The sequence below is a fragment of the Pipistrellus kuhlii genome, unplaced genomic scaffold (assembly GCF_014108245.1).
Source record: "Pipistrellus kuhlii isolate mPipKuh1 unplaced genomic scaffold, mPipKuh1.p scaffold_m20_p_9, whole genome shotgun sequence".
Taxonomy (NCBI): domain Eukaryota; kingdom Metazoa; phylum Chordata; class Mammalia; order Chiroptera; family Vespertilionidae; genus Pipistrellus; species Pipistrellus kuhlii.
Genome location: NW_023425595.1, coordinates 24567838 through 24591538, shown reverse-complemented (window position 1 = coordinate 24591538; position 23701 = coordinate 24567838). Strand labels below are relative to the sequence as shown.

At 45.5% G+C, this 23701-nt stretch overlaps 1 protein-coding gene across 1 annotated transcript in view; it reads left to right on the top strand.

The window, feature by feature from the left end:
- The first annotated feature begins 18478 nt into the window (after positions 1 to 18478).
- Positions 18479 to 23701, top strand: part of SPON1 (spondin 1) — a 251181-nt gene continuing 245958 nt past the window's right edge. Inside the window, exon 1 of the mRNA XM_036427060.2 lies at positions 18479 to 18965. Within this exon, the coding sequence (XP_036282953.1) occupies positions 18728 to 18965 (238 nt within the window). The 5' untranslated portion in view covers positions 18479 to 18727. The remainder of the gene's footprint in view (positions 18966 to 23701) is intronic.

The following is a 23701-nucleotide window of genomic DNA, read 5'->3' as shown; positions in this document are numbered from 1 at the left end:
ATCAAAGAGCTTCCATTAATTGCCTTTGGGCCCATAGCACTGAGCTTAGTGCTGTGAAGGCTAATCCACACAGATGGCATGGCTCTCAGGTGGATTTTAAAAAATAAAAACCTATATGCAAAGTATAATTATGTATAAGAGAAAGATTAACACCACAGTGAACTTCAATCAATCTGAATATGGACCAGATGGGAGAGTGCTCCCTAAGATCAGGGACTGGCTCTTTTTAATCACTGTTGTCCTAGTGCCCTGCACAGACCAGGCACAAAGCCGGTACCAAAGAAGTGCTGTTGAGATGAATTCCATTTGAAGTACAAAGGCTATGTAACCACTGAATCTGAAATACAAAATGTCAATAAATAGAATTAGAGTCAAATGAATACCTCCTTCCTAGCTTGTTTCCCATTTCTGCATCAGGCTACCTCTGAAGCATTTGTAGGGTATTCACTTCATGGGCTTGATATGCAAGTCTTGGAATAAGTCATCTTAACTAGCATATTCTTGGGGTTAGGATTGCAGGATGGAGCGCCAAGAGCCAGAGGGGTGGAAGTGCAGTGTTTCCCAAACTTTTGACATATGTGTACCCCTTCTATAATTTTCGTAACGCTGGGTACTCCTCGTACTCATGAGAACGTACAATAGAATTAGATGCACCAAACTCCAGTGCAACGCGTACCCCCACCAAACCCTTCCAGTACCCCTGGGGGTATGCGTACCACACTTTGGGAAACACTGTAAGAGCATTAAAGCCACCTCTTCCCCCCTGTCCTGGAAGCAGGCAGGGAGTTTGCAGAGAAAGCACCAGAAAGGCAAGCAGAAGGTAGGGATGGAGGCAGACGCTATTAGCAGAGCCTCGGGGACACCTCAGAGTCCAAGGAGCAGCTGTGGGAGGTTGATGCTGAGACTCAGAACCTGGGGCTGCAACCTGACTAAGTACTACTGCAGGTGGGATTGGTTGTGGGGATGCGGTGGGCTGGGAAAGGCATGTGCAGTCAACAAGTTGTACCGTGGCTTGGGGGTGAGCACTGGGGGCAGTATGCCAGAGAATGTAGGAGAGAACTATGAGAAGAGAGAAAAAGAATAAGCTCCAGGATTTCAGTCTAGAGAGGAAGACAGACAGACATAGACAACAGTCATTCTGTGTGACAAGGGGGAAAAGTAAAAACGGAATAGAGCATTGCAGTGATTTTTAAAAGGCAGAGGAAAAAGAAGTTTATTGAGAGTTAGTATGTGCTAACATTTGAAGAGTTTGGGGTTCAAATTCTAATGGTCATTTGCAAGGGATGTGACCTAGTGTAAGTCATGTAGTCCTGTCTAAGCTTCAGTGGCCTCAACTATAAAATGGGTATAGCACCTACTTCACAAGATTTTGTACTGATGAAAATGAGATATATCCGAAGTGTTTAGCACACAGCCTAGCACAGGAATACTCACTGAATATCAGTTGCTATTACAGCTGCTACTATTACAGCTACTACTTGCCAGAAACTGTGCTAAGAGCTTTTGTCTTTGCTATTGAATTTTACATACATTCTGCTAGCCAGTTATTTTTAATCCTGACTATTAAATAAACGAGAACACTGAATCTCTGAGTGTTTAAATAGCATGGGTAGTGTATAGCAGATCTAGGAATCATCTCCAGCCACATCTAGTTTTAGACTCTCTATTCACTATTCTGCTGCTTTATTATTCTAAACATATATAATAGGTACCTTTGGAAACTGCCTAGGTTAGTGCTTGGGTAACAGCCATAGTCGATTTGGCCCAGTGGATAAGCTTTGGCCTATAGACTAAAGGGTGCTAGTCTTTATTCCGGTCAAGGGCATGTACCTTGGTTGTGGGCTCCTGCTCGGCCTGGGCTCTGGTTGGGGCATGCAGAAGCAATTAGTGGGTGTGTTTCTCTAACATCGATGTTTCTCTCTGTCTTTCCCACTCTCCCTAAAAATCAATGGAAAAATATCCTTGGGTGAGGATTAACAAGCAAGAAAAAGTAATAGTAATTATAACAAGAGCAATTCTAAATGCATTATTATATAACATATAATGATATATCATACTCGTAGCAATATTGTGTATTTATAATAGTTATTATTTTTATTATAATAGTTATATGTCATGCACTGAAATAGGTACTTTTCATACATTTGTTCATTTAATCTGTATAACAATCTTATGAATCAGGAACTATTAACATCTCCATCTAACAGATGAAATTCAGTGACTGCCCAGGGTTACATAACTCTTAAGGGGTAGAGTTATGTTTCAAACCAGAGAGAGGGGTGAGGTGGTGGCACTCATTTCAGTTCCTTGTATTTTGTACCACTCCAGCTTATTTAAAGTTAGGAGAGGAGTTTTTCCATCCTTTTCTCTCATTTTTGTCTCTTTCTCTCCATTCTTCTAATCTAATTGGTGTCTTGAGATCAGTTTTCCCCCATTTTCATAATCAGGTTATAGTCACACCAAAGGGAGCACACATCTGGAAAAAGAGCATGAAATTCCTCTAGGAATCAAACAAATGCAAATGCCATTAAATTAGGCAAACATTTTTAAATGAGAAAGCCCAAGTCCCCAGGGAAGCAGGTTCCACTTACAGTGACAGTGTCAGTTGGCACCACTCCTTTGGCAGGAGTTTGCTGTAGGTGGTAATGGCCCAAAGGGGCAGTTCTATTAACAGTCATTTACTCATTTAACACACAGTGACGTGGAGGGCGGCTTGGGAATTTATCATACTGCCATGATGGAAATTACTTTCTTCCCATGGGAATTCCACTTAGGAAGTGATTGCATGTTGCTATTTATTCTTCCCAGACCAGCTGTCAGTTGGCTCTGATTCCCCTGGGGCTAGCTGGGAGAGAACAGCTCTGCTTCAGGCTCATAGCATCCACCCAGCCCCCAGGACACTGTGTCTGGGGCCTCAGGAGGAGCCACAGGCTTGTTTGTCCACAAGAATGCTGCTTCGGTGAAGCAGTCCTTCCTGGTATGGGCAGACAGCATGAAGAAATTCCACCTTTCTCATTTTTTTTTTTTTTTAAATCGAGCTCTATTTTTTTAAAGATTTTATTTTTCAATTTTACTGAGGTATAACCGACATAACATTTAAGGTGTTCAATGTGTCGATTTGATATACTTTACTCACCCTGTTTCCCCGAAAATAAGACAGTGTCTTATATTAATTTTTTCTCCCAAAGTTGCGCTAGGTCTTATTTTCAGGGGATGTCTTATCTTTCCATGCTCTAGGTCTTATTTTCGGAGGATGTCTTATTTTCGGGGAAACACGGTATATATTGCAAAGTGATGACCACCAACTTCCTTATTAATGTGCCTCGTAGCTCTCTGCAGTTGAACATCCTGATTTTGTCACAATGATTCTGTGGGTGAAAAGGGGCCACATACTAAACCCGACAAGCTCAGGGGAGGCCTGCCTGGCGGGCCTTACAAACTCAGAGACCTAAAGGAACCACATAAGACAGCCTGAAATGAAAACTTCCTAATTAAAATTGAGTCATGGCAAGTGGTCACGTCCTAGGCCTGTATCTTCCTTGACAAAGGTCAGTCTTTACACAAGCCTGTCTGTTACCTTTTTGAATCCAAGATAACAGACAACATACATTTAGAATGTCAGAGTTCTAAATGTATGTTGCCTTTCCAAACACCTCAGGGCACAATCTCCCACCAAAGCAGGTGTTCTCTTCCAGACCACCTTTATATGCTGTAAATAATTGTTAACTATTTTTACCCACTTATGTAAAAAAAAAAAAAAAAGTATTTATCTTTTCATTTTACTTTTTGTAATGTCAGCATAGGAAACATTCAAATCTGTGAAGAATTTTTGTGAGTTTATTTGAGCCAAACTGTCAACAATTGCTGGGAAGCAGCATCTCAACAGATTGAGATAATGCTCTGGGGGCATGGTAATTTTGTACCTTGTTTTATACATTACAATAAAGAAAAAGGAGACGTAAGTGGGCTCTACGAAATCCATTGATGATAGGTTAGGGAGGTGGGAAAAAGTAAAACAGGGAAGCCTCTGGAGTTGGATAAAAAGTAAAACGATAGACACATACTTCTTTTACTTAGGTGAGTGCACTATTTTGTCCCCAATCCAATCTCAGAGATTTCTCCGCTTTGCTTTCTCCTTTGATTCGAATGTATAAAATAAGAAGCAAAACTGCCATTCTCCGGTGCTTTTCCTCTCACTCTGCTGAGATTTTGCTTCCCGGTAATTGCCATCAGTTTGGCTCAAATAAACTCATAAATATTCTGACAGATTTAGACGTTTTTTACGTCGACAATTCATATCCCTTCGTCTCCTCTTGCTGACCTGTTGCCCCGTCGCTCCTGCCTCCAGGTTTCTCTTTAATGTCCGACTCCATTCTCAGGGCTGATCTGAAAGGCGGGGCCACAGCACTCTGTCAACCATTTAATTCCAAATTCTCTTCATCACCCCAGCTGGATCCCATCTCCTTCCCAGCAGCTGGAGGTCCTGAGCAAATGAATCTGTGGTCATGACCTTTCCCAATAGCCTCCCTGGGTCTGGTCATCTCCACTCTTGGTACCTTCTGGGTCCTGGGCAGCGCAGTTTTAAATCTTAGGACTGTTAGCTCTGACTGGTGCGGGGCAGGGAGCATGTAGGGGGTCAGGGAGCATGGGCACTGAGCATTCTCCTGCACCCTCCATCGCCTGCTATTGTTTTTTCCCGCCCTCCCTCTCCCACTGCCCCATAAAGCAGCCACGGTAGTAAAGCTGTCAGGACACTTTCGAAAAGAAAGATGTGCGGGATGGAAACGCTGTTAGTGCTTCTTAACAAAGAGGGAAGTGGTGGCTCTGTGGGAGCTGCTGGCACTGGTGTGGGTTCTGAGGGGAAGATGGGTTTAGAGTGAGATCTGCACGTTCCCAGAGATACGAGGAGCTCCGTGGGCTAATTCTTCTCCCCAGCAAGGAGCACAACTCCCGCTGGAGCTGCTGTGCCGCTTCCATGTCCCAAGGCGAGGCTGAGCACTTACAGGGCAGGGCGTCCCACAAATCAGCATAGTACCTCAAATTTCTGTCCCTTCTTGGATAGCATTCTGCAATATTGTGGATTTATAAGAAATATATAATCGGTCACTCAGATGTCAACAATACATTTCTTTTTTTAAAATATATTTTATTGATTTTTTTTTTTTTTTTTTTTTTTACAGAGAGGGATAGAGAGTTGAAACATCGATGAGAGAGAAACATGGATCAGCTACCACCTGCACACCCTTTACTGGGGATGTGCCCACAACCACAGTACATGCCCTTGACCAGAATCCAATCTGGGACCCTTTAGTCTGCAGGTTGACACTCTATTCACTGAGCCAAACCAGTTAGGGTCAAAATACATTTCTTATATACAGGGTGGGGCAAAGGTAGGTTTACAGTTGTTTGTATGGAAAATAATACAACAATTAAGTAAATAATAATACAAGACTAAACTCTATGTTTTACATACTCACAGCTATAAACCTACTTTTGCCCCCGCACTGTATATTTGGGCTTTGGCCACATGTCCTGGCTCATAGCTCCCCAAATCCTTAGAATTCCCCAAGTACTGGGAGTGATGAAGGTGTATTGTTATGTTAAGGGAGTGACTTTGGAAAGCACATAAGATGGGGACTGGTTGTCAGTGGAACCAACCTTGTGACTAGAGAATTTGGACTTTCACCACTGACCTCCAGGAAGGAGAGAGGGGCTGGAGACTGAGTTGAGCTGCCAATGGTTAATAATTTAATCAGTCATGCTTATGTAATGAAGCCTTCATAAAAACCCAAGAGGACTGGGTTCAGAGAGGTTCTGGGTTGGTGAACACAGGGATGTGCTGGGAGTGGCCTGTCTGGGGAGCATGGAACACCACACCCCTTCCCCCATGCCTGCACATCCTTTACTGGGGTTGTGCCCACAACCAAAGTATTATACATGACCTTGACCAGAATACAACCTGGAACCCTTCAGTCCACAAACTGCCACTCTATTCACTGAGCCAAATTGGTTAGGGCCTTGGAGAGCCAGCACATCCCACAAAGACTCTCATGGAAGATAACCCAGCCCAAATAATGCTTGCTGACCCAGGAACTTGGATAGAAATTCCAGGAAGCAGAGAGGGGAGGGGGCAACTAAAATTTAAATTTGCATTTCTACCACCCAGCACAACTGGGGTGGGGAGCTTTCCATAGAAATTGCACTGGCTTCAGCCAAACTGAGTTTTGTAACTGAGGTTTGTATCCATTGAACAATAGTCTCCTTCTGGGAGACTCAGTGAGAAGGGAAAGATAGGTGTCCAGGAGGAAGGGACAGGTAGAGCATGACAGGAGTGGCCCCAGGGAATCATGCTTCCCTGCCCCCCCCCACCCCCGCCTCGTTTTACCACCTCCCCACTGCCTCTACAGGACTTGCTTATACCAAGAGGCCTTAACAAACATGAGGCCAGTGGAGGTGTGAGCTTGCACGCACGATGGCACTTGTCCTCTCTCCTGCTGCTTTTGGAATCAAGTGAAGAAGCCCAAAAGGGCCTTCTGGAGACACGTGGCCCAGCCCACAGCCAGCACCATGGGAGTGAAGCCATTGCAGACCATCGGTCACAGAATGTTGCTGCCAGATGACTTTAGCTGCACCAGTCATCTTCACTAATTTGCTTTTCCATAGAAGCATGAGTAATCGAAATGGTTGTTGTTGCAGACTGCCATATTATGCGATGGTTTGTTATACACACAGCAAAAGATCAGCGACATAAGGGAAAATATCTCTGAGGCATGGGAAACAGAGCTCCCATCAGGAGAGCTCAACACAAACGAATTAGCCAGTGACCTGACAAAACTATGCATTTTGATCCAGGAACCTATATTTCGTTTGACCTTGCGAAGTGAGATTTATTAGAGGTAACTCAGGCCAAAAGATTGTGTTAAATCTCCTGCTTTTTCACCAGGTCCAATTGGCGTTTTAGTAATGTGCCCGAACTCTGACAGTACACGGTAGCACTTGCTATGAGTGTGTGACCCAGCATGCATAATAGTTAAGTCCCCTTCCTTTCTTTAAGATCCAGTCCTAAACCTGTGGCCTACCTACCACAGACCCCTTCTTCTCCCAAAAACAAACAGAAGAGTTGAAGTGAAGAAAAGGGAAGGGAGAGAGCCTTTGTAACACCCCTGAGTGAGAGTAGAAAATCACCATGGAGCTCAGTGGTCTCATACGAGACAAAAGCATTCAATTCCCCTCTGTTTGGACAGCTGAGGCCGGCCCCTTCTCTCTCCAGTATGCATGCCAGGAGACCCAGGCTGAATCCTAATTCCAGGCAGCAACAGAGGGCTTCTCAGGGAAGATTTTCAACAGTAAAGAGGAGAATGTTTTCTAATGACCCGATATTGTCTTTCAGGAATACAGAAAATATGTGATTCTATTTGCTATCACTCCTGATTTTTTACCCCGGCCTACTCAGAAAAAAGAGTAATATAAAAGCTAAGTATGTGCAGAGGAGGAGAGGAAGGAAAAGACTTTAAAGAAATTATTTGATTCACTGAACAACTTTTTCATATATCTCATTGGTCAGAATGTGTCAGATGGTCCACTAGTGTCTGAAATATAGTGAGGAATATAGTTTTTTAGCTGGGCACATTGCTCTCCTCCCTCAATAAGCCCAGGGATTTATTAGTGAAGGAGAGAATGGGTTCTGGTTACACACCTAGCAGTCTCTCTAACAACAGATTTTCTAAGAAACAGCTTATAAGCACGTGTAATTTTTTTTTTTAAAGAGAGTTGATCACTAGGAATTCCATGAATTTTCAGAGAAACTTTCCAGCAGATAAACCCACTTTTCTTTAATGAAAATGTTATTAGGCTGTCAGAAAAAGAAAATATGGAAGATGTAGTAAATGCATTTATCATCAGCAAGGCACTTAACAAAGGCACTTGTAATGTCCTTATAGATAAGATGGAGAAATGTAGACAATATGACAGCAAAGTAAGGCAGATTTATCAATGGCTAAAGGACTCAAAAGACTATTGATGAATAGTTCATGTCAGTTCTATAAGCAAAAAGTATTAGTATTACATTGTATTATTTTAATTAATGTCAGACATGAACAATAACAATATTTATAACTGACAGGAAATTCAGTCCTTGTCTCAGTCAAGCTCCACTTCAGTTTCTGGGATAAGTATCTAGCAGACCTTGAAAATGATGTAAATCTAGAATGACAGATTCAAAATCCAAAATTATCTAGATGGGCTGGAACGGTGAAGCAAATAATATTAACTATCATCTATTGAACATCCACTGCATGCCAGATGGTATGCTCAATGCTTTCCATGCATTATCCCTTGCCGTCTAAATAGCTCTGCATTGTAGGTTTTCTTATCATCCTCATTTTACAGATTTAAAAAACCCCAAGATTCCAAGAGATTGAGTCACGTGCCTAATATCACATAGCTGGAAGTGAAAGAACTAGATCCTAACCTAATTATTTTTATCCTCAAAACCTTTTCTATTCCCCTCATGCCAATCTGATTTTCCATGCTAATAAAGGTAAATAAGCCCTGTATTTTGGGACCAAAGCATGGTATGTGGAAAAAATAGGTTGGGGGAGGGAGCACATAAGAAAAGGACTTGATGATTTTGACAGAAAGGTCAATGGGGATGATTCCTACTTATTTTAAAATGCACTAAACAAAAAAAGAAGGACTAATGGAATGGTAGAGTGGTAGGTAGATTTATGATAAAGAAAGGCTAGTAAAATGTTCTTTGTGAAATCAGGATAGGGGATATTTGGTTGCTAATTTTAAAATTATTTCAACTTTTCTGTGTTTGAAATGTTCATAATAAAATTAGGAAAGAAGTCAATGTCAAGTGACAGCATGGTGTGGCCATGTTCAAATAGGGCTTCTCTCTGTGGGATTACACAGTCATACCTTAAATTCTGTTTTCAGTTTTGGGTGCCAGCTTCAAGGTTGATGACAAGGTGAACATGCCATGGGGAGAAAGAATAGTAGGACAGGGGATTCAGAAACCATGTCTAAGCTGGAAAAGAGAAGAAAATAGAGCAACATGGTAATTCACAGCCAGAACTGAAAGGGTTATGCATTAGTTATCTATTGCTGTGTAACAAATTAAATGAAAGCTTATTGGCTTAAAATATCACTTATTATTTATATACAGTTTCTGTGGGACAGAAATTCAGAAGGGATGAGCTGGGTGGTTCTATTTGGGGTCTCTCATGAGGTGACGGCAGAATGTCAGTAGGGCCTGCAGTCCTTTTACAAAGTTCTCTCCTTTGGGTGGCATGAATGTCCTCTTGACATGGCAGCTCACATCCCCCAGAGCGAGCTGTCTAAGAAAGGAAGGAGCCACAGTGCCTTTCATGACCCCATCCATGAAGCCACACATTGTAACTTCTCCATCCGAGTCCTGCTCACTTCAAGGCAAGAAATATTACTAGTAATCTCTATCTTTTGAAGGGAGGAATCTCAATGAATCTGTAGACATTATAAACCACCAAAGTCTGCTTCTTAGTAAGAGAGTTAGGCTTGTTCTGTAGGGATCTTAAGGAAGTAGTTTTTATTTTAATAGACATAAAATTTTCCTGAAAATTAGAGTTGTCTAAAAAAATGAGTTGCCCTTTACTTGAGGGATCTAAAAAGAATCTGAACCATTGACTGGAGATGTGATATTCATTCTATTATTCAACTAATGAGTGCAGAGCGTTCACTACTAACCATGACTGTGTAAGGAGCTGTGGATGCAACAGTGAACAAGACAGATGTGGCACCTGCACTCATGGAGTTGATTATCCTAAGAGAGTGAACAGGCACATCAAATAATTATAGGTTGTGATAAGTGCTGTGAAGGCAATAAATAAAGAGGCCAGTGTAATGGCAACTAAGGGCTAAGGAGTTCCTTTGGTTGTATACAGAGAGTTCATTAAAAAAAAGGTTTAGACAAGAGAAATCCTTTAGACTCTTTCAATATAATAGTGGTCACTCATCCATTCCTTCATCCATCCATTCAGCAGACACTTACTAGGGTCTACTATGTGCCAGGCACTGTACTACATGAACAGTTCCACCTTTTAAAGAACCTGGGGTCTTGTGAAAGTGAACCAGATGTGTGCCTAGATGATGATTCCGTGTGATTCAGGGGTTGTGTGCATGGAGCCTGATGCACAGAGGAGTGACAACCCTGGCTGGGCATTAGTGAAAGCTTCCTGGAGGTGCTTTGAGCTGCATCTTCGAGGACAAGGAAGGGCACTGACGATCAACATGAGAAAATATTTTCAAAAGGTCAGCATCTGAGATGCCAGGACTTGTTAAGAAGAACAAAAGTGAAATGTTAAGTTTAATGAGTTAATGGAGCCTGGTGAGGGAATGCACTCAGAATACTGGCTCCTGTGCACTACATTAAGGGGCACTGAGCCGGGAACTAAAAGCTCATTTCACATTTAAAACTTCTCAAAAGAAATTCCAGTACCACAGTCTCATCACAACTTCGCTCTGTCACAGCAGCTTTCCTTGCGATTCCTGCCACAAGCTTTCTGCTGCAGACCGGCGGCCCCCTCACTGCTCTGCCACTATTTTGTACCCCTATAATCTGTGCTACTCAAGGTGTCTTTCTCCAAAATTCTACCCTTCCATCAAGTCTTACTGCTTCTTCGAAACCTTTGGACCCCCTCCAGCCCATAGAGATTTCTCCCTCTGGGGATTTTTCAAGGACACTGAGGCCATTTGTCTTGGTTCTTCCTTGACACGGAAATGTCTCTTGTACATCTGCATGGGCTCTCAAATAAACTGTGACTTTGGGCAAGCAAGTCGCCTAACCTCTCCATGCCTCAGTTTACTCATTTGCAAAAGGGAAATAATAAAAGTACCTTTAGTTTGGTTGTTGTGAGGATTAGATGAGTTTATAAACATGAAGTGTTTAGACTACCTCTGCCTGGCTTTAGTGGGCATGATGTAACTGGCAACCTTAATTATTGCAAGCCCTTTGCAGACAGGAGACATACCCTTCTGTCCTTCAGTGGCTCAATAAAAAGCTCAGCAATGTCAAGGTGACCACTATCTAATGAATGAATAAAAATGTGTCTTATTGTTACTTCCTCTTAATGCCCAGACTGACACACTTGGTTCCAATTTTCTAAGAAAAGCAAGTCCAGGGCTGATTATGTTCTGGGGACCTTTCCCCTCCCCCCCCCCCCCACAGGTCCTAGCTCTCTGGGCTGTGTATTTGAAATAACAGTTGGATTCAGCTTATTTAAAGCCACAATGCAATTGGTAAACTTGACACTTCAGCAATTATATTTTTCAGGTTGGAAGAGGTGCAAAGCTTGAGGCACAGATAATTGGAAGGCAAAGAAGACCTTTCTTATTTTCAGCAAATGAACATTTAATCATAGGAGGAGGTGGAGGGAAGCATCTTGTCCTCTGCACTTTTTTTGTTACTCTTTGCTGACCATTTCTGTCTTCTTCCCTCATCTCCAGTTGTTGGATTTACGTGCTTCTCTTCTGTCTCTTCCTCATGTCATCAGGCTGAGAAGATGTGGGTCCATTTTCTCCTCTATTTTCCTCTCTCAGTGCCTCTCTCCCATTCTAGTCTCATGCATAAGCTGAGGAGCTGTCAGCTAACAAACTCTGAAAGACCCTACTTCTTCGGTTCACCTTAGGATACACCGTGAACAGCTACATGTCACCTGGTGAGCCAGGGGGAAAAAAGATTATTTTTTCCCCACTAGCTTGCTAAGCAAGAGTATATTTATCAGATCCATCTGTTGGTTTGAAAATCAGAACACAAGACTGAGAGGAAGCAACATAGGATTTTGAGACCCCCTTAAACAGTGGTGCTGGGGCCCAATATCTTACCAACTCTAGGTCTGTCCCCAGCACCCACCTATCGTCTGAGCTGGAGACCTATTATCTTTGATGCAGTCCATGGTACATCCCACTTTGAAAGACCCCTTAAACGGGACACATCCACAGTTGAATGTATATAATCTCACCCTATCTCCCCATTCCCACATACATACCATAGTTTCTCTTCTTAAATTCGTTATCTCCGGTAATTATATTACAACCGACACTCCCCTCCCTGCCCCGTGGTTCCTGTGAAAACCCTCAGAGCCATTCTTGACTCCTTTCTCCCTTCCTACACATCACCATGCACAGCATCCTCTTCACTCCACTTTCTAAACAGCCCTCGATGTCTTCCCTCCCTCTCTAGCCTTAGCCCATGACCCTCCTCCTGATTACTATGAAAGCCTTTTAGCATATGTCCCTGCCCCAGACTCTCCCTAGCAATCCATCTTTATACAGTGCCACTGCAAAGGTTATTCCATCATCCCAAGGACACAGCCTGCCTTTTCATACTTCTTTGTCTTTGTACTATGTATCCTCTGCCTAGAGTACCTGTTCCCTTTTCTAATTAGCAAGTTCTTACCTATCTAGCAAGAAGGTGTTGAGTGCCTTTTTCAAATGTTACCTTTTCCTGGGCCCTCACCCCAGACAGAATTAGTCACTTCTTCCTCTGTCCTCTCATTGATATTTAGTACAAGAGTCTTCATTTTACAAACATCTGTTTTATCTGCCTCTGCAGCTTGTTGGCAGGAATTATGTCTTCCCTTTGTAGCACCTTCCTAGTTCATCAATAAATGCTTGTTGAACGAAAGGTTAAAATTGCACAAAAATCCATTGACTAGCTAGTGCATGCAGACACAATATTCTAAACACAGTGGAAAACTCAATGACCCTATAATAGTCACAGCGCAAACAATCCAGTCTAAAATTGGCCCAAAGAAGTGACCTTACGAGTGCCTTCAGAGTTCCTTCCTTAACACTGCTGCACATTCAGCATGCTGTCACCAGGTGGCAGGAGTGTGCCATGGTCATGTGGTCCAAGCCATGAAGTTCCAGAACTTTAAAAGCAGGTTGGGGGTTGATAGATTAATAGCAAGAGGGAATGTGGGCTGTCATTAGGTTCTGTACATGGCTGGACTTGCAAGGGGCTTGCTCTTGGGAGCTGCCACAGCTGCACCTGACATGCTGTTTTGCATTCAGACACAATGTTCTCTCTAATCCATAAAGCCAAAGCAGAGAGATGGAGAGGTCTCCAGGTTGGGACCAGGCCTACCCCTTAGCAGACCTCCTGCTGTGCACCCCCCTTTAACTTCTTCCGGTGGTGAGCTTCCATTCAGCTGTGTAATGACAAGGGCCCTGGCTGACAGCTTTTGCCTATTTTAATTCAGACCATAACTATGGCAATTAGGAGATCTTGGGTGACCTCTCTTGGAGCAGTTTCAATAAAGAGATATGAGCTGATACCAAACTGCACTGCATGGGAAAATGAATGGAAAAGGGGGGGAGTGGAGATTGCAAGGAAGGGCAACTCCTTCAGCAAGGTTGATTTGAAACACAGTAAGAGAACAGCTGGAGAGGGAGAGAAAATTGGCGAAAGGTCCAGTGTCATGCCTCATCCCCTCCCCCAGCCCCTCAACTGCTGCTACCTTCCCAGGACAAGGGAGACGTAGCTGAGTCTACAGGCTGAGGACAAGGACAAGGATGAAACAGAAACAAACACAAGAAGGAGAGAGGATCACAGCCTGCTCAGTGTTCAGCGGGAGGGGATAAGGACAAGGACCCAGGAGGGGATTAGTCTTGGGAAGAACTGAAGTCTCAAAACTCCTCTTCCTTTGAGGCAAGAAATGAAGTTGGAATTTGCTAGAGTTTGCTATGAGGATAGAGGAGACAGAGATCAGAGGAAGTTCATCTCTAATGTACTTTCTTTCAGGGTGAAATAAGAGACTAAAGAGTGAGAATTACAAGAGTGATATAGCAACCTTGATAAAAATGATAAGGACTAGTAACAAGAGAGAAGACGCTATGAAGAATAGGAAAGGAAATTGATTAGGAATAAATTTAATATGTATGTTTAAAGATAGAATTCACGAGTTTGTAGTAAGGCTGCTGGTGGGGCTGCCAGGTTTTATACGGCAGAACTCAGACGTCTGAAATAGTTCCGTTGTTCTGCTTAGCTGATCTAGGGAAGGGGGTTAGTTAGAGAAATATCTATAGAAGAGGTGACCTAAGGAAGAGTGTTGGTGAGGATGTGGTTAAAATCGTTAAGCATGTGTCCAGATTGAGTGAGGAATGAATAGACAAGGTAGATGGGTAGAGCAGAAGTGATTATGCAGTTATAGGTCTCATTGATGAAGAGTCCCTGCAAGGGGGTGAGGAAATGGGAAAGTTGGAGGTGGAATGAGAGAGGGCTGTTGAGAGCCAAGATTTCCAACCTGAGGGCGTTTCTGTGCGGGGAGACAGCTGGTGTGGAGGGAGCTAAGCTCACTGGAGCAGTGGAAGCTAGAGGATGGCTGCACCTCAAATATGAGTTAAAAGCTCTGGGATAGTGGTTCCCTGAACTTTAGTTTGAATTTGTACAAAGTGCAAATTTGATAGGTCTGGGATGGGGTTTTGGAATTAGCATTTGAGGAAAGGATCTGATGCTTGTGTTTCAATGACCATATGCAGAAAGACACTAATCTAGAAACACAATTTTCTTTCCTTCTCTCTTAAAGAGAGGGATTGGGGGGGGGGGGGGGGCTGATGTCACCTTTTTCAATCAAAGGTGTATTTTTCTTTTTGGAGAAGGGAAGCCCCCAGCTCTTGCCTTCTATGACTTACCCACACACACTGATAAAGTTAATTATCTACCCTGGCTAAATGACTTTCCCTAGCAACATCCTAGCAACCAGCATCAGCTCTGCCTTAGGCTGTGAAACTGGAAAGAGATTTCTTGAAGTCCAGTGTATTTTACACAGAACAAAACATCTAACAGGAAATTAAACAGAAAGTAAACTGGATTCATTGCTAGGAGATGAGACAGCGACACAATAGTTCATGACAGTCCATCAGAATGCAATACTCAGAATAAGAAACTTTCTCCTCATAGGTTCTACTGAAGTCTGGGGGAGAGAATGAGGGATCTCATTCCTTGGAGAAGAGGAGAATGTACATAGGCAGGAGATGGAAGGGCATTCTAAGTGGTGGGAAAGGTATAAGCAAATGTGCCAAGTCAAGTCTGAAAGTGGGGGACAAGGGAACCTAGCTGGGTGGCACTGGGAGTTGACTGCAATCTATGATCACATGGTGGAGGGTCTTGAGGTCACTTGAAGAAACTGAGGTGAGACATAGGGAGACAAGGACTTTTATTTATAGAGCAAATACTTATGGAGACAGGCTCTGTGATGTGCATGGAGGATACAGTGATGAGCTCCAGGGACAGCCCCTGGCCTTATAGAGCTCAGAATCTAGTGATGGAGACCGACGCCGAACAGATACAAAAACAAATCAAACATACAAATGAATAAGTAATTGTAAATCTTTAGAATAGTAAAAGGAAAGGCATCAGGTTTCAGAGTGCTATAAAGAGGGTCAGGATCTGTTCTAGGAAATCAGGAAGGACTTCTCTTTGGAAGTAGTTTTGCAGTGAGATCTAAAGGATACAGAGGAGTTGGCTGGGACAGGGTGATGGTCGGAGAAACTAAAGAGTGTTGGATTCCAGGCAGAGAGAACCACACAGGCAGAAGTTCACAAAACAGGAAAACCATGCTGGCTGGAGCCCATGAGAGAAAGGGTGGCCTGAGCTGCTATCCAACAGAGCCTTGGAGGCCGCATTAAATATTCTATCTTTGTTCTGAGAGCTCTAAAAAGCCACTGAAAAAGGATTTAAATCTTGGGATTGACATCCAACTCTTCATTGTAAAGAGGAGCATCTGGGCTTCAGTGCAGAAGACAGATTAGAGGGGAGCAAAAGTGGATGCAGGCGGTCCAATTAGGAGGCTGAGAGATGATGACAGCTCAGCCTGGTGTGGTGGCAGAGGAGATGGAGAGAAGTGGACAGATTCAAGAGGTAGTTGGAAGGTGAAGCTAATGACTTGGTGATGGATTAGATGTGTGAGGGGAGCAGAGGTCTGCTGTGACAGCCGAGCTGGCTAGGGAAAATCCAGCTTGGGTAGTGGCATTGAAGCGTGATGGGCTGCTTAGAGTTCTGTTGTTGCCCAGATGATGAGGTCACCACTGTATGGTGGAAAGAACCCTATTCTATTGTTGGTAAGACCTGCTTTGAATGCTGGTTCTTTTTCCCTTATTAGCCGTGGCACCTAGACAGGTAATTTTATAGGTTCCTCATCTGGAAAATAGAAATGTGTGTGTGTGACGGGGGGTGGGGTGGGGGGGAGGAAGAAGGGGGAGGGGAGAGGTGCTCCTATCTCACATGGCTTTCCTGTCAATGATCCATAAAAAATTAACTATTACATCCTAGCCTGCTCCATACCACCCACCTCCATATTAGATTTGAATGTGTTGATTTAGATGAAAAGACATTCAAGAGCACATATTTGGGCCTCTTTGTTTATCATGAACTTTGTGAAACAGGGGCCACATAATATGCATCCCTGCAGTTTCCGGTCTTCTGAGACAAAAATTGGGTATACTCTCATGAACCACTTAGTTTGTAGCATATATCACAAGTATAATTTGAAAAGATTTGTGGAACTGTATTTAATATTTGCCTTTTCCACAGGATTGTGGGATCCACAGAGGCAATATATGACTTGTGGCCCAGAGCTGAGCACATGGAGAGGCTTCAACATGTATGAATAAATGAATAAATTTTTTGTTCTCTCTGATGCCCACTGCTCAGCCCAAAGTTGATCCCTAAATCTACATTCAAAGCAAACTTGCCGTATGACTAGGATTATGCACCATCGAGTCTAGCATGAGCTCCAAGCCAATATAGTGACACTGGAGATAATTCACTCAGTTCGCAGTTGTGAATTTGAATGCTACTTTTACAAAGGAAGGCTGGTCAGTTGGATCAGGTGCTATTGAGTGTCAAGGAAGATCGGGGCTGAGAAAAGAGCGTCCATTAATTGGCTTCAGCAAGGGGGCACTCTCGGGTGACCTCTGAAAAAAAGGTGTCCAGTTAATAGTGGCAGCGAGAGTCCCAGCAAAAGAACTGAGGAGTAAGTGGCCAGATGAAGAGCAATGGGGACCTCCAACGCAGATGGCTCATCTAGGCTGTTAGTGATGTTAAAGAGAAAAACCTGACCTGGAAAGCAAAGGTGATTGCTATTTACTTACTTATTTATTTTTAATCCTCACCGAGGTTATTTTTCTATTGATTTTTAGAATGGGAGAGGGAAAGACAGAGAGAAACACTTTGATTGGTTGCCTCCTGCACCTACCCAGGCCAGGACCCAAGCCAGGGAGGAGCCTGCAACCGAGTTATGTGCCCGTGACCAGAACTGAACCCAGAAGTCCAACGTTCTATCTATCTACTGAGCCAGTTGGGGTGAGATTGTTTTTTAAATGGAGACTTTTGAGGTGTGCTGACTGCCCAGGGGGAATTGGAGTTTCTGAGAGCACCTAGTTAGAAATGTGCACACTGAGGGGAGGCAGAGGCCTAGACATCTCCAAGGTAGGTTTGGTCTTCATTGCTGTGGTTCTCCAGGTCAGCCCAAACCCACCCACTGAAGGAAGGGATGGAGGTGTGGAGGACACAAAAGACCAGCCCAAGTTTTATATGGCTCAATTCATTTGATCCTAGCGCCCCCTAGAGGAAGAGTGTATTGGCCCGCAGTCACTCACAAATACCTTCTCCAGAGCGATGAAAGGAAGCTTGGAGAGGTTAGATTATTCTCCCAAGTCTCACAGTAGGTGAGTGGCAGGACTAAGGTTTGATTCAGGCCTGTCCCTAGGCAAACGCTGGCAGAAATTTCTGCATCTGGGCCTTCTGCTGCCTGGCCTTGGGGTTGCTGCCTGAGGCTCTGCCCAGGGAGCCCAGTGGCTCAGCTCCTCTCCAATCATCTCATTGGTGTCTGAGAACCTGAACTAAAATCTAAGCGGAGGAAACACAGCCTTTTCTTGGAGCCTTTCAAAACTCTTTTCCCAGGCACTGTGCCTACTGGGCCCAAAGGATGAGTTATTTTTGTCCATTTCTTATCCTCTGGTCTGACTTGTTCCAACAGCCGCTATGAGAAGGACAATAGTCAGATAGTCATGGCATCTGATCCTGCCTTATCTGTTTGGCTGAGGCCTCAATTTTCTCATCTATACAATGAGTGAAAGTAACGTCATGTTTATTGTGTGCTGTCAGGGTGGAGAAGGTGAGAGCAGATAGCATAAGAACCCCCCCCCCCCCCCCCCAGCATATAGCTAGGCACGGAGTAGGTGTGCAACGAAAGTTAGTGTCTTTCCCTCCTTCAAATACCCTCCTCCACACGGTCCAGAGGTCCAGAGTGTAGCTGGGGGTAGGGGGGTGGGGACAGCAGCCTCCTCAGTGGTGGGACAGAGCCTGCAGTGTCCCAGGATCCTACGATTCCCTCGCCAGACCCTGGGAATCAGCATCTCAAAATAAACACAGAAGCGCAGCTAATCGCCAGCTCCGAAACAAAAAACAGCGCTGCGCTCGGGGATCTGGGCAAAATCAGCCCTCCCTCCTCCTCCTTTGCCGCCGCCCTCCTTCCTCGCGCTGCTCCGCTCGCTCCGCTCGGCTCAGCTCAGTTCCGCGCAGCGCAGCTGCCAAGCCGAGGCAGGCAAGGTCTCCTCCGGGCTCCAGCTCCGAGCTCCCGTTCCCGCCCAGGCTCTGCCAGGTCTCCGCGGGGACCCCTTCGGGCAGGAGTTGCGTGGCGAGGGCCTGCGGCAGTAAGCACAAAGTTGGGGCCCCCCCGCGAGAATGAGGCTACCCCCGGCGCCCCTGAGGCTGAGCCGGAGCCCGGCGCTGCTGGCCCTGGCGCTGCCCCTGGCCGCAGTGCTGGCCTTCTCCGACGAGACCCTGGACAAAGTGCCCAAGTCGGAGGGCTACTGCAGCCGCATCCTGCGCGCCCAGGGCACGCGCCGCGAGGGCTACACCGAGTTCAGCCTCCGAGTGGAGGGCGACCCCGACTTCTACAAGCCGGGAACCAGCTACCGCGGTAAGTGGCCCGGCGGGGCGCGGGACCCGGCCCCCGGAGGGCGCCGACCGACCGCGCGGGACCGGAGGAGGGCGCACGGTCCCCGGGCGCACGGGGTCTGCGCAGCCCGGCGAGGACCCTTCGGTTCTGGCCATCCTCAGCCCTCTTTAGCTGCGAGCCAATTCCCGAGCCAGTTAGTTCCTGGCCGTCGTGGGGGCCCTCTGCCAGGGGAGACAACCTCCCGTTTCCGATGCGCGGATCCCGGGTGTGGGCTACAGCAAAGCAGCGCGTCACGCCCGTCTGGCTGGTAGGGAACCGGCTGGGTCGGGGAGAACCGTGGAGACCCGCCTCTCTCCAGCTCCGTCTCTGGAGTGAAGGGGACCTGGTTTCTCCCGGGTGCATCCCAAGCAAGGTGGCGAACTCCGGCTTTCCCCGCTTCCTTCCATTCCTGGAGGAGAAGACACCAGCTTCTCTCTGACTGACAACCCAGCGGAACCCTCACTCCTGCTTCCCCCGAAAGATCCCTTCCAGGAAAAGGGACTTGAAGCTTCCCCTTTCCCTGGGCATGGGAAGGAGGGAAGAGCCCGAAGCTTTTCGGAAGGGTCTCTGGAAAGAACTCCCAATTGTTTTCCAGGCAGGAGAGGATCCTGGATTTCTAGACATTCTCTATTCCCCCCCCCCCCCCCAAACCCCCCGTCCCACACCCATGACCCCCAACCCCAGTGGAACCGGCCTTCAGTGTAGCCTCGAAAAGGAAAGGGGAACCCGGTGAAGATGGGAAGGGACGCCCAAATTCCCGAAGTCTGCTCCCCAGAGGTCAGGAGACCCTGGCTCCAGAGGATCCGTGCCCCAATGAGGTGGCGCCCAAGCTCCTCAGCCCAGGGCAGGGAGCGGAGGGCCAGGCAGCTGAGCGCCTCCCGGGCATGAGGGCAGCTCCAGGCACATACCTGAGCAGAGGCCCGGAAGGAAGCCTACCTGGTTTCCCCCTCTCCTCCCCCCACCCCCCCCACCCAAGGCAGGCGGGGAGTGACAGGGAGCATGCCTCTCCACTCCCACCCTGTCATAAGCCAACTCTGGCACCAAGCAGGGGAAAGTGGGTTGCTGGGGGCATCTAGTGGGGCAAATGGGTTCACAGCCGCCCCCTCCCTCCCCCACTTCCACACCTGCCGTCCCGGTTCTTAGAGCTTTGAGGGAGGAGGCGGTGGGAGCAAGACTGGAGAGTTTAGGGCGGTGTCAGCGGGCGCCCGCGTCCGAACCAGGGGCCACCCTTTTCTGAACCCTTCTCCCATTTCTAGGGGATCCCGACTTTCTCCACCGGGAGCTCCCAGAACCGGCTGCCTAGCGCCCTTGGTACCCAGAGGCTCCTCGCTCAGCGCTTGACAAGCAGCCGCCAGGACCCTGGGTGCACGGGCTGGCGGGATCCTGGGGATTCACTGAGAGGAGAAGGATGTTGGGTGGAGGACATGCGACTCAGCAACCCAGCGCTGGAGGGACCCGGCTGGGTTGGCGAGCAGCTGAAGGAGCTAGGCCTGCAGCTGGGAAACAGCCAATGCCCCCAGTGGACCAGAGGGAAGCGGGAACAACCCCATTAGTCTCCTTAGCCATCCCCCATATGGAGAATCTGTGTGCTCTTGGGAAATGGCCCCAGATCGCCTTGGTAGGAAAGGTGTGGCTCTGGAGTCAGATGGACTTGGATTTAGTAGCTGTACCACCTTATGCAAGTCCTCAATTTCTCTGGATCCGTTCTCCAGCCATGAAAATAGCTGTTTATCCAGCCACTCTGACAGCTTGTCCCGAATGAGTTTACAAAGATGAGTGTGCCTGAGGTCTCCCATACATGCTAGTTTGAGTTAGATGACCTTTATTAATTTAATAATTCAGATTTGTTTTGTTTTTGGGGTGTGTGTGTGTGTGTGTGTGTGTGTAAACGTAGGTTTTTCTCAGTACTCTGTCCAGTCTACCGTGAATAGCAGTTTTCTGGTCTTCAAGAATTAATTGAATAAATGAATGATTGATTTCTCCATGGCAGAAGGCTTACCTAAAATTGTTCCTAATTTAAACCCAGGAGGATTTTTTTTTTTTCTGTGCTTTAGACCGGTCTGGGGCCTAGGCCAAGTGCCCTATGTGGCATCTCTTCCCACAAGAATCCTCCGGTTTGGCTAAGCACTGGCAGTAGCCAGGGCCCCAGAACTGGGAAGGAGGTGCCTTAGGTATTCCCATGGACCACGGGGCTCCCTGATTGCCTAGGTGTCCATGGCCTGGAGGTGGGGACTGGGGCTGGGGGAGAGGGGAGTGCTAGACTGTCACCCTACAGTTATTCCAGCCCAAAATGTTAGTTAGCCTTTGGGACTATGAAGCCCCCACCCAGGCTATGAGACGGGCGATCATCCTCCTTTCCCGTGGCTAAGAGCTCTTGAAAGAAAGACCCTGCAGAAACCACATGGAAGCCTTCTGTGATTAGCAAACCCGATCCCGCCACTCACCATTAGGAAGAAAGAGGTGCTGACCTAGTTTGACATTTTAATGTTGGCTTTTACTTTCTAAGAATAATTGGTGAAAAGTAAGTCTAATGCATTCTTCGTGGAGTATTGACTTAGGGCTGTGGAAATTAACATTCCCCTGGTGTTCTATTTGCTTTCTTAAAAAAAAAAAAAAAATTCCTGAATTAGGGCTCCTCACAATCCTTGGAATCAATACTTGGCTTGTTTTCCTGCCTCAATCTTTATCCCTAGTATTCCAGTTCACCCCCAAATAGCTTCTGCTCTCCATGGTCCCCCACCCTAGTATATCCTTCAGGCTTTCTAGACTGGAATGAAATGGCCACTGTTTATTGCAAATGTATTGAAACATGGGGTTTCTTCTCAATTGTCAGAATCTAATTGAGTTTATTATTCAGCTTTTCCAAGTTGTTAGTACTATATTGACTTCCCTCTCTCTCCCACCACTTCTCTCCCTCCCTCCCCCCCATCCGGGTCCCTCTGCAATAATTGTGCTTTGAAAGCCCCTGAAAGGCCTGCTCTGTTTCTGACCAGGGCCTCCTTTGAGAAGGAGATTACAGTGATTAAAAATAACAAGTGGAGGATCCTCAAGGGGCATTGCTTCTGGGAGGACAATTTGCAGGACCCGCCATTCCCAGATCACAATTTCAAGCCAAGGAGGAGAAAATCGGCTGCAGTGTTCAAGAATCGATTGAAAATAAAAGAGCCTTCTTTGTCTGATTTATTAGGTCTGTTTATTAGGAAAATAAAGCCAGGCCATGGCTAATGAGAGTGGCTTCTCCTAGATGCTCTTTAAAAGGGGAATTTCAAGGAACGTGGTGGGAAAAGAATGTCCAGTTGAAATTTGAAAAGCTCCTCCAACTTTAAACATAATTGAGGGATTTATTCTAAACCGGGAGGTTTGGAGACCTCCAACGCTGCTTTGCCTTGTCTTTCTTTGTCCTGCTCTGGGGCACACACTACCTCAGCCTGGTGGAAAGAGCACAGGCTTTGATCATGGGCTGGGTCTGTTTCAACTCCTGCTCAGTCACATAAGTACTTGGTGACCTCAGGCAGGCCACTTCACCTCTCTGACCCACAATCTCTCCAACTGTAAAATGAAAGTGAGTTCCCACACCCCATCCTTAGTGTTGCTGTGAGAATTAGAAATAATCCTTGTCAAAGGAAAATCGTCACACAGTAGGTGCTAAAATACATATATGTTATGAGATGATTATTTCAGAAATAGAAAAATACTTGGCAGTGAGTAGCCTGTCAGGCATTGTGTTAAGTGCTTCCTACTCATCTCACATCTTATTTATTGTATTACTTTGAGGTGGTTTATTATTATTCTTATTTTTTGCATATGAGAACACCAAGTCTTACAGAGTTTAGTAAGTTGCCATAGTCACACAGCTAATAATCAGCAGATTCAAGATTAAAATCCAGGGATGACTGCCCTGGCTCGTGTTGCTCAGTTGGTTGGGCTTTGTTGGGTACACCAGGAAGTTGCTGGTGGATTCCCCATCAAGGGTACATGTCCAAGTTGCATCTCCATCTCTGGTAGGGGGAATACAGGAGGCAGCTGATTCTCTCTTCCTCTCTCTCTCTCTCTCTCTCTCTCTCTCTCTCTCTCTCTCTTCCTCTCTCTTCCTTTCTCTCTCTCTTCCTTTCTCTCTCTCTCTTCCTTTCTCTCTCTCTCTTCCTTTCTCTCTCCCTTTCTCTCTCTCCCTCTCTCTCTCTTTTTCTCTCTCTCTCTCACCCCTCCCTCTCCTTAATCTCTATCCCCCTTTCCCCTCTCTCTAAAAAAAAATCAATAAACTATTCTTTAAAAAATATTCAAGGATATCTGGCTCTTAAATCTATGCTCTGAACCAGTATTCTATACAAATTCAATGAAATAAATTGAGAGTAGAATGAATTCTCTCGGCTACCCTCATCCTTCTGGATGCTGTCTTCATTGAAGGAAAACAGCAGCAGCAAACCAAGATAATAACTGACATATCTTGGGACACAAAATTAAAGTAATAGGTTCTTATTTACATTTTCTTTTCTTTTTTCTGTTATAGATTTCAGTTTTGCATTTTCCCATAAACCAGAGGATTGATTTAGAAACATAAAGAACCTTGTCAATCTTTAGCCAATTCCTTTTGTTTGTGGGGAAACAGAAACAAATTGGATAGGAAAAAAAGAAACTAATTTGACTATTGTTTTATTTTTACATGAAGATGTTATATGATCATGCTTGTAAAATTATATGTTTGAAAAGTACGTAGGTAT